The following is a 15,577-nucleotide window of genomic DNA, read 5'->3' on the forward strand; positions in this document are numbered from 1 at the left end:
ACACTCTATATTACACACCTTCCAATATAACCAGTTGAGGCACTTCTATCATTCCAATAATGTCTCCCTCAGTCTCCATAGAGAGCTCACTGCTTTTGAAAACTTATGCACTGCCTCCAATACTGTTCCCCACGCTGTGAGCGTGTTATATTCATTGCTCTTGAATATAGATTCCTCTACTCCTTTGCCTTTCAAGACAGCTTGGGAGAGGGAATTAGGCAGTGAGCTCTCGGATGTTGATTGGCGTGGAGCCTTGACCCTCTGTCATAGATCTTCCATCTCCTGCAGATTACACGAGACTAACTATAAAATCATCTCCCGTTGGTACAGAGTGCCTGCTCTTCTCTCCCGTATATACCCCTCTGTCTCGGACTCTTGCTGGAGATGCGGACATCGAGGAGGTACTATGACCCATATATGGTTGTCTTGCCCCCAACTCGACAACTTTTGGACCTCCGTCTTGGACACGATCCACATACTCACTTCCCTCGCCCTCCCACGAAACCCGACTACCCTACTGCTCTCGATCCTCCCGCGAGATGCACCCAAACTTGCCATCAAACTAACACACTTTTTGCTGATGTCTGCCAGATCAGTAATCCCTAGGCTCTGGAAGTCCTCTGTAACTCCCACCCATTCATCTTGGCTTAGGGAAGTCTCACACATCTGTAGAATGGAGGAGCTCCTGGCTGACTCCAGGCGCCAATACACCAAATTTCACGAAATATGGGCTCCCTGGCTGGCTTATGTGTCCTCACCTGATTTCAGAACCCTTCACCTGGGTGACTAGAGGAGGGATCGATGGATGGGGACCAGTCTGGAGAGGTATTTGCACCACGAGAGAATCTCACTAAGCTACTTTTAAACCTTTTAGATCTATCTACTCACTTCCTTGTCTTTCTTTTCAGTTCTTCTCTCCTCCTCTCTCCCTACCTTCCTCCCCCTCGGGTCACTTCTCGACCTGCTTGTCTTCTTCTGCCTATCTTCTTCCCTCCCCTCATGCACCTACCACTTTCCTTACCTCTTTCTCCTCTCCCTTTCTTCTTTCCCTCCCTCCCCTCCCTTTTCCCCTCCCCTTCCTCCTCCGACCCTTGCAACCTTCTTAAGCTCAGACTTGCTTCCGATATGCATCTGCTTCATTTCTATACTCGTTACACGGCTAAATACAAGTGCTATATATGTTGATTACTTAATGCCTCAGTGTTTCATGCTGACTTAGATGGAGTTTCTCTCTCATGACTGCCACTGCCACGGACATGCGTAGTTTCTGTTTGATTGCATTAATTGTGGAAGCACGTTTTGGATACCATGAGGCGATGCTGTAACAAGTGCCTATAGTATACTACTCTTGCTTAGCTCGTTATCTCCAATGCTGTATGTGCCTTTACTCGCTGGCAAGACTTTCTCTTGCTTCTTTGTCATTGTTGTGATTGATACTTACTTAATAAAAATGTTATTCTGTAAAAAAAAAAGGCCTCTATGATAGATTCCCCTCTGGATGGACTAGAATGGAGGCTGAGCCGCTGTCTCCTCCAATATCAGGGTCTGACCTCACAAATGGCTATAGTTTCCCACAGACCCCTATATGATGCTCTTAACACCCCTATATGATGCCCTTAAGACCCCTATATAATGTTTCTGGATTTGAAGTTAAATGGCCACCAAGCTAATACAGGTGTGATGTTTAGGGTTCACATACTTTTGGTTATATAGTTTTGGAATGTAGTGATGTTGACATGACAGGAATACGTTCTGTATGTTATATTTAGGAAGAACAAGGTGCGGTCACATGACCCATCACTAATCTCTTTAAAGTCTTTTACGTGGCTCAGAACAAGTTGATGTTATTAGATTAGATCTAATCCCTTCTGTGCTTCACTGTCTGAACAACACTCAGCGCCGAACCGTCCATCCGAAACAATCTTATGTCTCACAGCACCGGAGCCAAGACATCCAGCACCCCAGAGAAGGGCGGGGCCAAGAGCCACACTGGGGCCAGGAGCAAAAGTGGTGTAGAGGCCGGCGGCAAGAAGGGGGCAACAGGAGGACACGAAGGAGACCACAAAGCTGTAACCGGAGGAGGCCATGAGAGGAAGAGCCCGCACCACGGCCATGAGGACAGACACCACGCTAACGGCAGAGGTCACCACAAAGGCAAGAGGGTGAGCGACACCCAGAGCATCACCACCAAGACCTACTCTCCATTCCTCAATGCTCTATTCAGCAAGGTAAGTGGGGCCCCGGAGTGGGTATTATATTAAATATAAGATCAGCTCTGGTTGTGGAGACCCCAGGGGAGGATGGGTCCTCCTTATTACCCTACAGGGCAGATAGAAATGGGATTTTATATTGTTAGCTGTGGAGCTATGATCAGGTCCTAAGGGCAAATTATCAGCTATAGAAACATTCCATGGAACCTTAATTCCCAATAATTGGCCTTTGGACATCACACAGTGGGGTTAGTTCATGTCCTGTGGACCTCAACCATTGTTGAGAGTAGAATGTGGCCCTCAATTATTGTTCAGAGTAGAATGTGACCCTTGACCTTTACTCAGAGTAGAATGTGACCCTCAACCTTTACTCAGAGTAGAACATGGCCCTTGACCTTTACTCAGAGTAGAATATGGCCCTTGACCTTTACTCAGTGTAGAATGTTGCTCTCGACCTTTACTTTGAGTATATTATGGCCCTCAACCTTTACTCAGAGTAGAATGTGGCCCCCAACATTTACTCAGAGTAGAATGTGGCCCCCAACATTTACTCAGAGTAGAATGTGGCCCTCGACCTTTACTCAGAGTAGAATGTGGCCCACGACCTTTACTTAGAGTAGAATGTGGCCCTCAACCTTTACTCAGAGTAGAATGTGACCCTCGACCTTTACTCAGAGTAGAATATGGCCCTTAACATTTACTCAGAGTATAATGTGACCCTCGACCTTTACTCAGAGTATAATGTGGCCCTCGACCTTTAATCAGAGTAGAATATGGCCCTCAACCTTTACATATAGAATATAATTTGACCCTCGACCTTTACTCAGAGTAGAATGTGACCCTCGACCTTTACATATAGAGTAGAATTTGACCCTCGACCTTTACTCAAGTAGAATGTGACCCTTAACCTTTACTCAGAGTAGAATGTGGCCCTCGACCTTTACTCAGAGTAGAATGTGGCCATCGACCTTTACTCAGAGAAAAATGTGGACCTCGACCTTTTCTCAAGGTAGAATGTGACCCTCGACCATTACTTAGAGTAGAATATGACCCTCAACCTTTACTCGTAGTAGAATGTGGCCCTCGACCTTTTCTCAGAGTAGAATGTGACCCTAGACATTTACTCAGAGTAGAATATGACCCTCAACCTTTACTCGGAGTAGAATGTGGCCCTCGACCTTTACTCAGAGTAGAATGTGACCCTCAACCTTTACTCAGATTAGAATATGGCCCTCAACCTTTACTCAGAGTAGAATGTGGCCCTTGACCTTTACTCAGAGAAGAATGTGGCCCTCGACCTTTACTCAGAGAAGAATGTGGCCCTCAACCTTTACTCAGAGTAGAATGTGACCCTCAACCTTTACTCCGAGTAGAATATGGCCCTTGACCTTTACTCAGAGAAGAATGTATCCCTCGACCTTTACTCAGAGTAGAATATGGCCCTTAACCTTTAATCAGAGTAGAATATGGCCCTTGACCTTTACTCTGAGTAGAATGTGGCCCTCGAACTTTACTTAGAGTAGAATATGGCCCTTGACCTTTACTCAGAGTAGAATGTGTCCCTCGACCTTTACTCAGAGTAGAATATGGCCCTTGACCTTTACTCAGAGTAGAATATGGCCCTTGACCTTTACTCTGAGTAGAATGTGGCCCTCGAACTTTACTTAGAGTAGAATATGGCCCTCGACCTTTACTCAGAGTAAAATGTGGCCCTCAACCTTTACTCAGAGTAGAATGTGGCCCCCAACCTTTACTCAGAGTAGAATGTGGCCCTCAACCTTTACTCAGAGTAGACTTTGACTTATAAGAGACAGAACGTAGGAACCTCTGTTTTAGTGTAGATGCAGATGTTGGGTATGATGAAGTTGTCTGGGCTCCTGTGTAGGAGATGGCCGTAGATACGAACGTACTATGACTTGTTTGGTTGACCTCAACTACATTGTGTTCAGCCGATGGATTCATGGATTCCGATTGTCTCAAGTCATCTCCATAAGTTGGTCCTCCGATGGTCGCACATGTCGTTTCATTTGCACTGATTTTTCAGTCAGGTTTTCTAAACCCAATGTAGGTCAACAATAAGACTTAGAGGGTTCTTCTAGGACTCCGTCAGAAGCGGCACAGTCCACTGTCTGTAGATCACGCGGGGTGTTGAGATGTTTTGTAGCCATGTCTTGTATCTTAGAGGTCTCTGCACAGAGGGGACGGTCTCAGGGTCTCTGACGGTCTCTTCTCTTTTCTTGCAGGAGAGGGATTTGGCCCCTGAAGAAATGGACGGTGAGTACCGGCTGAGTGTCAGCTTATGATTAACCTGTTATGTAACCCCACGGGTTCTGCACTGACTCTCAGCGTTTGCTTAATACGGTGATCCTTGATAAGCAGGAGATCAGTCAGAGGTCAACGCCTTTTATTCTTACATTAAAGAGTTTATTATTTTAATCTTTTTCATTTTGATTTCCGGATTCTTGGAGAGGATTGAAGAGCAGACGACATTTATATAAGGGGTTAAATATGGCCGTCAGGTTTAGTAAGAGGTTGTACAAGATTACAGCAGTAAGGGTCTTATACCTGACACAGCGCCCCTCCTCTTCACAGGCTCGTCTTGGTATTGCAGCTAATCCTCACATATGTGGATCTGGGATAACCCCTTACAACTGGCAGAGCTCCTCCTCGAAACAATCAGCAGAGCTCCTACTCTAAAGAACTGGCAGAGCTCCTCCTGTAAACAATCAGCAGAGCTCCTCCTCTAAACAATCAGCAGAGCTCCTCCTCTAAACAATCAGCAGAGCTCCTCCTCTAAACAATCGGCAAAGATCCTCCTCTAAGCAATCAGCAGAACTCCTTTAAACAATCAGCAGGGCTCCTCCTCTAAACAATCAGCTAAGCTCCTCCTCTAAACAATCAGTGGAGCTCCTCCTCTAAACAACTGGCAGAGCTCCTCCTCTAAACAACTATCAGAGCTCCTCCTCTAAACAACTGGCAGAGCTCCTCCTCTAAGCAATCGGTGGAGCTCCTCCTCTAAACAAGTGCCGGTTCATCCCAATGACTTTAAAAAGTAGTCAAGTTGGTTTAAAAATGTAAAAACCCTTCTCCCCCGCCCAATACCCCACCGCTGCCATTTTGATGGAGCCCAGTCTTCTATTTTTCTGACATGCAGACCCCACAGGAAGTGTCCACTATACTGTCCACAGCAGAGACCTACCTCAGCAAAAATGTCCAGGAGCATGGATCAGGCACAGACAAAGTGGCCGCGGATCGGGGAAGGCTTTAATTTTCATTTTTAAACCAACTCAACTATTTTTAAACAAATGTGTCCCTCTGGAACTATCAGTAGCCTCACACTCACTGCTTCTGCTGGGCAGTGGCGATCCCAAAATGGCAGAGGAGGGTCCCCTTAACTGCCTCCTGCCGCCCAACCTGCCGCCCAATCAATGATGTAGTCTGCTTTAGCCAGACAATATCGATGGTCTATCTTACTGTGTAATGCTATGCCTATGGCATAATGCAATCTAATGATTACATATAAAAGTCCCCTATGGGGGCTTAAAAAGTGTAAAATAAAAAAAAATCGAAAATTATATTAAACCCCCTCCCCTAATAAAAAAAATAAAACAATCCCCCTTACTTTCCCATTTTACAAAAAAATAAAAATAAAACATATTTGGTATCACTGCGTAAATGTCCAAACTATTAAGATATAATGTAAAAAATGCCAAACACCAAAAATACTGATATATAAATTTGGTATAATTTTAATTGTATTGACCTAAAGAATAAATATAATGGATGAGATCAATCAAAACCTGTTTATAGGAAGAGTGGTCCAGTAGCCCATAGCAACCAATCAGATCCCTTCTTACATTTAAAAGAGCCCTGTCAAAAATGAAAGAAGCGATCTGATTGGTTGCTATGGGCTACTGGACCACTCGTCCTCCACACGAGTTTTGATAAATCTCCCCCATTGGCCAAGATTTATCAAACTGTGTGTGAGAAAAAAATAGAGTGATTTTCCACAGCAACCAATGACAGCTCAGCTTTCACTTTACCAGAGCTCGTTAGCTGAGCTGTGATTGGTCGCTCTGGGAAAATCCCTTTATTTCTGGTCCTGATTTACTGTTTTGTCAGGTTGGGTGCCAGAATTTGTGCCAGAAAATCAAAAACCCAACCAACTCTCCATTTTACTGAGAAAACCAGAAAAAGGGGTGTGAGCGTCGGGGAAAGGGGGCGTGGTTGCCAACATTTTTTAAAAATCCCAACCTTGGTACATTGGAACTCTGGAAAACCCCAGAGCTCAGACTGGGTGTGAAAAAGCAAAAAGTAGGAAACAGTGCAAATTGTAGGGAAACCTTAGAAAACACTGTGGGAAAATAAAGGGGTACTCCCGTGCCCCAGTGTTCTAAACATTTTGTTCAGAACGTTTGGAATGGGTGGCCGTGATCGTAATGTCACACCACACCCCCTCCATTCATGTCACACCACGCCCCCTCCCATAGACATGAATGGAGGGGGTGAGGTGTGACATCATGAGGGTCGTGGCTGTGATGTCACAATCATGGCCGTCCACTCCAAGCGTTCTGGACAAAATGCTCAGAACGCTGGGGCGTGGGACTATCCCTTTAGTAGCCACAAAAAAACCTACACAACACTCCTAGTAAATCCAATGTATCTATTTTACCATATAGTGCACTGCGTAAAAACTAAACTCCCCAAAAGTTGCAAAATTGCAGTTTTCTTAAAAATTTTCGCCTGCAAATAATATTTTTTTGGGTTGCGCCGTACATTTTATGGTAAAATGAAAGATGTCATTACAAAGTACAATTGTCCGCGCAAAAAAAACAAGTCCTCGTATGGTGAAAAAATAAAAGTTATGGATTTTAAAAGGAAAGGAGGAAAAAAACTAAAATGCAAAAATGAACATAGGCCCGGTCCTTAACCCCTTAACGACGAGCGCCGTAAATGTACATTCTGGTGACGTGGTACTTAACGCACCAGGACGTACATTTACGTCCTAAGCATAACCGCGGGCGTCGGAGCGATGCCCGGATCATGCGCGGCAGGTCCCGGCTGTTGATCGCAGCCAGGGACTCGCCGGTAATGGCGGACATCCGCGATCCCGCGGATGTCCGCCATTAACCCCTCAGATGCCGTGATCAATACAGATCATGGCATCTGCAGCATCGCGGTCACTTTATTGGATGATCGGATCGCCCGTGGCGCTGCCGCGGCGATCCGATCATCCAGCACGGCAGCCAAAGGTCCCCTCACCTGCCTCCGCTATCTTCCGGGAGTCTTCTGCTCTGATTTGCCTTCCCGCAGACCAGAGCAGAAGATGACCGATAATACTGATCAGTGCTATGTTCTATACATAGCACTGAACAGGATAAGCATGAGGACTATAAGAGTGTAAAAATAAAAGTAAAAAAGTAAAAAAAATAAAGTAAAAAAATGTGAACACCCCCTCCCCCAATAAAAACGTAAATTGCCCCATTTACCCTATTTCACCCCCAAAAAGTGTTAAAAAAATATTTTATATACATATTTGGTATCGCCGCGTGCGTAAATATCTGAACTAATAAAATGAAATGTTAATGATACCGTACGATGAACGGCGTGAACGTAAAAAAAAAAAGTCCAAAATAGCTGCTTTTTTATAACATTTTATTCCCAAATAAATTAATAAAAAATTTATTAAAAGTTTTATATAAGCAAATATTGTATCAACAAAAAGTACAGATCACGGCGCAAAAAATGAGCCCCCATACCGCCACTTATACAGAAAAATGAAAAAGTTATAGGTCTTCAAAATAGGGGGATCTTAAACGTACTAATTTGGTTAAAAAGTTTGTGATTTTTTTTAAGCGCAACAATAATAGAAAAGTAAGTTATCATGGGGATCATTTTAATCGTACTGACCCAAAGAATAAAGAACATGTAATTGTTACCATAAATTGTACGGTGTGAAAACAAAACCTTCCAAAATTAGCAAAATTGCGGTTTTCTTTTTAATTTCCCCACACAATGGTAAAGTGAGTGATGGCATTACAACGGACAACTGGTCGCGCAAAAAACAAGCCCTCATACTAGTCTGTGGATGAAAATATAAAAGAGTTAGGATTTTTTGAAGGCGAGGAGGAAAAAATGAAAACATAAAAATTTAATTTTCTGCGTCCTTAAGGCCAAAATGGGCTGAGTCCTTAAGGGGTTAATGACCGATGTGGTTCAGTTATTTTTTGTTTTATTTTGGTGGAAGGGGGGGGGGGGGTGGTAGAGTAAATTATATATTTTTAACGTTTAGTCTATTTATTTGTTAATATTTAAAAATAAATGTTTTGTTTATTTGTTTACTTTATTCTTAAAACTCGTGAGATGACCCCAATGTTGTGTACTGGAATTATATATATATGTTCTCATGGTGCGGCCCATATCTACACGTATATTTTTTATTTATTTTTGTTACATTATATATATAATGTTCTCATGGTGCGGCCCATATCTACACATATATTTTTTATTTATTTTTTGTTACATTATATATATATATATGTTCTCATGGTGCGGCCCATATCTACACATATATTTTTTATTTATTTTTTGTTACATTATATATACCGTATTTATCGGGGTATACCACGCACCGGCCTATAACACGCACCCTCATTTTACCACGGATATTTGGGTAAAAAAAGTTTTTTACCCAAATATCCATGAAAAAATGAGGGTGCATGTGTGCGCGTGTATACCCCGATATACCCCCGGGGAAAGGCAGGGGGAGAGAGGCCGTCGCTGCCCGCTTCTCTCCCCCTGCCTTTCCTGGGGTCTAGAGCGCTGCTGTCGGCCCTTTTCACCCCCTGGTTATCGGCGCCGCTGCCCGTTCTGTCCCCCTGACTATCGGTGCCGGCGTCGATAGCCAGGGAGAGAGAAGCGGCGCCGACAGCGAGGGGGAGAGAAGGGGCAGCGGCACCCATTGCCGGCGCCGCTGCCCCGTTGCCTCCCCCCATCCCCGGTGGCATAATTACCTGAGTCCGGTCCGTGCTGCTCCAGGCCTCCGTCGTGCGTCCCCGGCGTCATTGCTATGCACGGCGCGGCGCATGACGTCAGAGCGCCGCGCCGTTCAGCGCATAGCAATGACGCCGGGGACGCACGACGGAGGCCTGGAGCAGCGGAGCAGCGCGGACCGGACTCAGGTAATTATGCCACCGGGGATGGGGGGAGGCAACGGGGCAGCGGCGCCGGCAATGGGTGCCGCTGCCCCTTCTCTCCCCCTGGCTGTCGATAACCAGGGGGTGAAAAGGGCCGACAGCAGCGCTCTAGACCCCAGGAAAGGCAGGGGGAGAGAAGCGGGCAGCGACGGCCTCTCTCCCCCTGCCTTTCCTGGGGGTGTATCGGCGTATAACACACACATAGACTTTAGGCTAAAAATTTTTGCCTAAAAAGTGCGTGTTATACGCCGATAAATACGGTATATATGTTCTCATGGTGCGGCCCATATCTACACATACGGTATATTTTTTATTTATTTTTTGTTACATTATATATATATGTTCTCATGGTGCGACCCATTTCTACACCTATATTTTTTATTTATTTTTTGTTACATTATATATATATGTTCTCATGGTGCGGCCCATATCTACACCTATATTTTTTATTTATTTTTTGTTACATTATATATATATATATATGTTCTCATGGTGCGGCCCATATCTACACGTATATTTTTTATTTATTTTTTGTTACATTATATATATATATGTTCTCATGGTGCGGCCCATATCTACACGTATATTTTTTATTTATTTTTTGTTACATTATATATATATATGTTCTCATGGTGCGGCCCATATCTACACGTATATTTTTTATTTATTTTTTGTTACATTATATATATAAAATATGTTCTCATGGTGCGGCCCATATCTACACGTATATTTTTTTATTTATTTTTTGCTACATTATATATATATGTTCTCATGGTGCGGCCCATATCTACACCTATATTTTTTATTTATTTTTTGTTACATTATATATATATAATATGTTCTCATGGTGCGGCCCATATCTACACATATATTTTTTATTTATTTTTTGTTACATTATATATATATGTTCTCATGGTGCGGCCCATATCTACACGTATATTTTTTATTTATTTTTTGTTACATTATATATATATATATGTTCTCATGGTGCGGCCCATATCTACACGTATATTTTTTATTTATTTTTTGTTACATTATATATATATATGTTCTCATGGTGCGGCCCATATCTACACGTATATTTTTTATTTATTTTTTGTTACATTATATATATATATATATATGTTCTCATGGTGCGGCCCATATCTACACGTATATTTTTTATTTATTTTTTGTTACATTATATATATATATGTTCTCATGGTGCGGCCCATATCTACACGTATATTTTTTTATTTATTTTTTGCTACATTATATATAATATGTTCTCATGGTGCGGCCCATATCTAAACGTATATTTTTTATTTATTTTTTGTTACATTATATATATATAATATGTTCTCATGGTGCGGCCCATATCTACACGTATATTTTTTTATTTATTTTTTGCTACATTATATATAATATGTTCTCATGGTGCGGCCCATATCTACACGTATATTTTTTTATTTATTTTTTGCTACATTATATATAATATGTTCTCATGGTGCGGCCCATATCTACACATACATTTTTTATTTATTTTTTGTTACATTATATATATATATATATATATATATATATATGTTCTCATGGTGTGGCCCATATCTACACATATATTTTTTATTTATTTTTTGTTACATTATATATATATATGTTCTCATGGTGCAGCCCATATCTACACATATATTTTTTATTTATTTTTTGTTACATTATATATATATATGTTCTCATGGCGTGGCCCATATCTACACATATATTTTTTATTTATTTTTTGTTACATTATATATATATATGTTCTCATGATGCGGCCCATATCTACACATACATTTTTATTTATTTTTTGTTACATTATATATATATATATATATATATGTTCTCATGGTGCGGCCCATATCTACACGTATATTTTTTATTTATTTTTTGTTAAATTATAAATATATATATGTTCTCATGATGCGGCCCATATCTACACATATATTTTTTATTTATTTTTTGTTACATTATATATATATGTTCTCATGGTGCGACCCATATCTACACGTATATTTTTTATTTATTTTTTGTTACATTATATATATATGTTCTCATGGTGCGACCCATATCTACACGTATATTTTTTATTTATTTTTTGTTACATTATATATATATGTTCTCATGGTGCGACCCATATCTACACGTATATTTTTTATTTATTTTTTGTTACATTATATATATATATATGTTCTCATGGTGCGGCCCATATCTACACATATATTTTTCATTTATTTTTTGTTACATTATATATATATGTTCTCATGATGCGGCCCATATCTACACATATATTTTTTATTTATTTTTTGTTACATTATATATATATGTTCTCATGATGCGGCCCATATCTACACATATATTTTTTATTTATTTTTTGTTACATTATATATATATATATATATATATATATATATATATATATATATGTTCTCATGGTGCGGCCCATATCTACACGTATATTTTTTATTTATTTTTTGTTACATTATATATATATATATATATATATATATATATATATATGTTCTCATGGTGCGGCCCATATCTACACATACATTTTTTATTTATTTTTTGTTACATTATATATATATATATATATATATATATATATATATATATGTTCTCATGGTGTGGCCCATATCTACACATATATTTTTTATTTATTTTTTGTTACATTATATATATATATATGTTCTCATGGTGCGACCCATATCTACACATATATTTTTTATTTATTTTTTGTTACATTATATATATATATGTTCTCATGGTGCGGCCCATATCTACACATATATTTTTTATTTATTTTTTGTTACATTATATATATATATGTTCTCATGGTGCGGCCCATATCTACACATACATTTTTTATTTATTTTTTGTTACATTATATATATATATGTGTTCTCATGGTGCGGCCCATATCTACACGTATATTTTTTATTTATTTTTTGTTAAATTATAAATATATATATGTTCTCATGATGCGGCCCATATCTACACATATATTTTTTATTTATTTTTTGTTACATTATATATATATGTTCTCATGGTGCGACCCATATCTACACGTATATTTTTTATTTATTTTTTGTTACATTATAAATATATATAGGTTCTCATGGTGCGACCCATATCTACACGTATATTTTTTATTTATTTTTTGTTACATTATATATATATGTTCTCATGGTGCGACCCATATCTACACGTATATTTTTTATTTATTTTTTGTTACATTATATATATATATAATATGTTCTCATGGAGCGGCCCATATCTACACGTATATTTTTTATTTATTTTTTGTTACATTATATATATATATATAATATGTTCTCATGGTGCGGCCCATATCTACACATATATTTTTCATTTATTTTTTGTTACATTATATATATATGTTCTCATGATGCGGCCCACATCTACACGTATATTTTTTATTTATTTTTTGTTACATTATATATATATGTTCTCATGATGCGGCCCATATCTACACGTATATTTTTTATTTATTTTTTGTTACATTATATATAATATGTTCTCATGATGCGGCCCATATCTACACATATATTTTTTATTTATTTTTTGTTACATTATATATATATGTTCTCATGGTGCGGCCCATATCTACACGTATATTTTTTATTTATTTTTTGTTACATTATATATAATATGTTCTCATGATGCGGCCCATATCTACACATATATTTTTTATTTATTTTTTGTTACATTATATATATATGTTCTCATGGTGCGACCCATATCTACACGTATATTTTTTATTTATTTTTTGTTACATTATATATATATATATGTTCTCATGGTGCGGCCCATATCTACACATATATTTTTTATTTATTTTTTGTTACATTATATATATATGTTCTCATGGTGCGGCCCATATCTACACATATATTTTTTATTTATTTTTTGTTACATTATATATATATGTTCTCATGGTGCGACCCATATCTACACGTATATTTTTTATTTATTTTTTGTTACATTATATATAATATGTTCTCATGATGCGGCCCATATCTACACATATATTTTTTATTTATTTTTTGTTACATTATATATATATATAATATGTTCTCATGGAGCGGCCCATATCTACACATATATTTTTCATTTATTTTTTGTTACATTATATATATATGTTCTCATGGTGCGGCCCATATCTACACATATATTTTTTATTTATTTTTTGTTACATTATATATATATGTTCTCATGGTGCGACCCATATCTACACATATATTTTTTATTTATTTTTTGTTACATTATATATATATATAATATGTTCTCATGGAGCGGCCCATATCTACACATATATTTTTCATTTATTTTTTGTTACATTATATATATATGTTCTCATGGTGCGACCCATATCTACACGTATATTTTTTATTTATTTTTTGTTACATTATATATATATATGTGTTCTCATGGTGCGGCCCATATCTACACATATATTTTTTATTTATTTTTTGTTACATTATATATATATGTTCTCATGGTGCGGCCCATATCTACACGTATATTTTTTATTTATTTTTTGTTACATTATATATATATATGTTCTCATGGTGCGGCCCATATCTACACATATATTTTTTATTTATTTTTTGTTACATTATATATATATATATATGTTCTCATGGTGCGACCCATATCTACACATATATTTTTTATTTATTTTTTGTTACATTATATATATATATGTTCTCATGGTGCGACCCATATCTACACGTATATTTTTTATTTATTTTTTGTTACATTATATATATATGTTCTCATGGTGCGGCCCATATCTACAAATATATTTTTTATTTATTTTTTGTTACATTATATATATATGTTCTCATGGTGCGGCCCATATCTACACATATATTTTTTATTTATTTTTTGTTACATTATATATATATATGTTCTCATGGTGCGACCCATATCTACACCTATATTTTTTATTTATTTTTTGTTACATTATATATATATGTTCTCATGGAGCGGCCCATATCTACACATATATTTTTCATTTATTTTTTGTTACATTATATATATAATATGTTCTCATGGTGCGGCCCATATCTACACATATATTTTTCATTTATTTTTTGTTACATTATATATATATATATGTTCTCATGGTGCGGCCCATATCTACACATATATTTTTCATTTATTTTTTGTTACATTATATATATATGTTCTCATGATGCGGCCCATATCTACACATATATTTTTTATTTATTTTTTGTTACATTATATATATATATAATATGTTCTCATGGAGCGGCCCATATCTACACATATATTTTTCATTTATTTTTTGTTACATTATATATATAATATGTTCTCATGGTGCGGCCCATATCTACACATATATTTTTCATTTATTTTTTGTTACATTATATATATATGTTCTCATGATGCGGCCCATATCTACACATATATTTTTTATTTATTTTTTGTTACATTATATATATATATGTTCTCATGGTGCGGCCCATATCTACACATATATTTTTTATTTATTTTTTGTTACATTATATATATACGGTATATATGTTCTCATGGTGCGGCCCATATCTACACATATATTTTTCATTTATTTTTTGTTACATTATATATATATGTTCTCATGATGCGGCCCATATCTACACATACATTTTTTACTAATGTTTTATATACTTTTTGTTACATTATATATCCCTTGTGATGTCATAAAAGACGTCTGGGGGGACATTCACACTTATCTGTAATTTTTTTATTTTTTTTACCATAACTGGGGCGTCCACAGGAGTCACAGGAGAGGAACTGCCCTATGGGGCGACATCAGGGCAGATAATCACTGTACATGGGTCTTCTGCTCAGGGACCTATTTCACCTAACCCTGTTAGACTGCAGGTATAAGAGCTTTAAGGCGATGACCCCATAATGAGGACCTGCATCGTGGTCCCAAGACAGTGGGTGACAATTATAGGGATTTTTTGGGACTTTGTTATTGATGAGCGGTCCTCAGGGTAGTTCATCCATATACACCTCCATTTGTGGCCCTCTGGGAATCTTTATGGCCTGCAGATTGTCAGTCCGGGCCTACCCAGCACCCCCTCTCCATAGCTCTGCCATCCAAGTCTAGATTAGTGGCCCACC

At 37.8% G+C, this 15,577-nt stretch overlaps 1 protein-coding gene across 2 annotated transcripts in view; it reads left to right on the forward strand.

Annotated features, from left to right (window-relative positions):
* Positions 1 to 15,577, forward strand: part of LOC130312939 (calcium-binding protein 2-like) — a 46,943-nt gene that overhangs the window by 14,229 nt on the left and 17,137 nt on the right. The window contains exons 2-3 of one of the 2 annotated variants that reach the window (XM_056552635.1): positions 1,937 to 2,228; positions 4,454 to 4,484. In XM_056552635.1, coding sequence (XP_056408610.1) covers positions 1,937 to 2,228; positions 4,454 to 4,484 — 323 coding nt within the window. Of the gene's footprint in view, positions 1 to 1,477; positions 2,229 to 4,453; positions 4,485 to 15,577 lie in introns of those variants that run through there. The other variant, XM_056552636.1, reaches the window with a different exon arrangement.

The sequence above is a fragment of the Hyla sarda genome, unplaced genomic scaffold (genome assembly GCF_029499605.1).
Source record: "Hyla sarda isolate aHylSar1 unplaced genomic scaffold, aHylSar1.hap1 scaffold_1742, whole genome shotgun sequence".
Taxonomy (NCBI): domain Eukaryota; kingdom Metazoa; phylum Chordata; class Amphibia; order Anura; family Hylidae; genus Hyla; species Hyla sarda.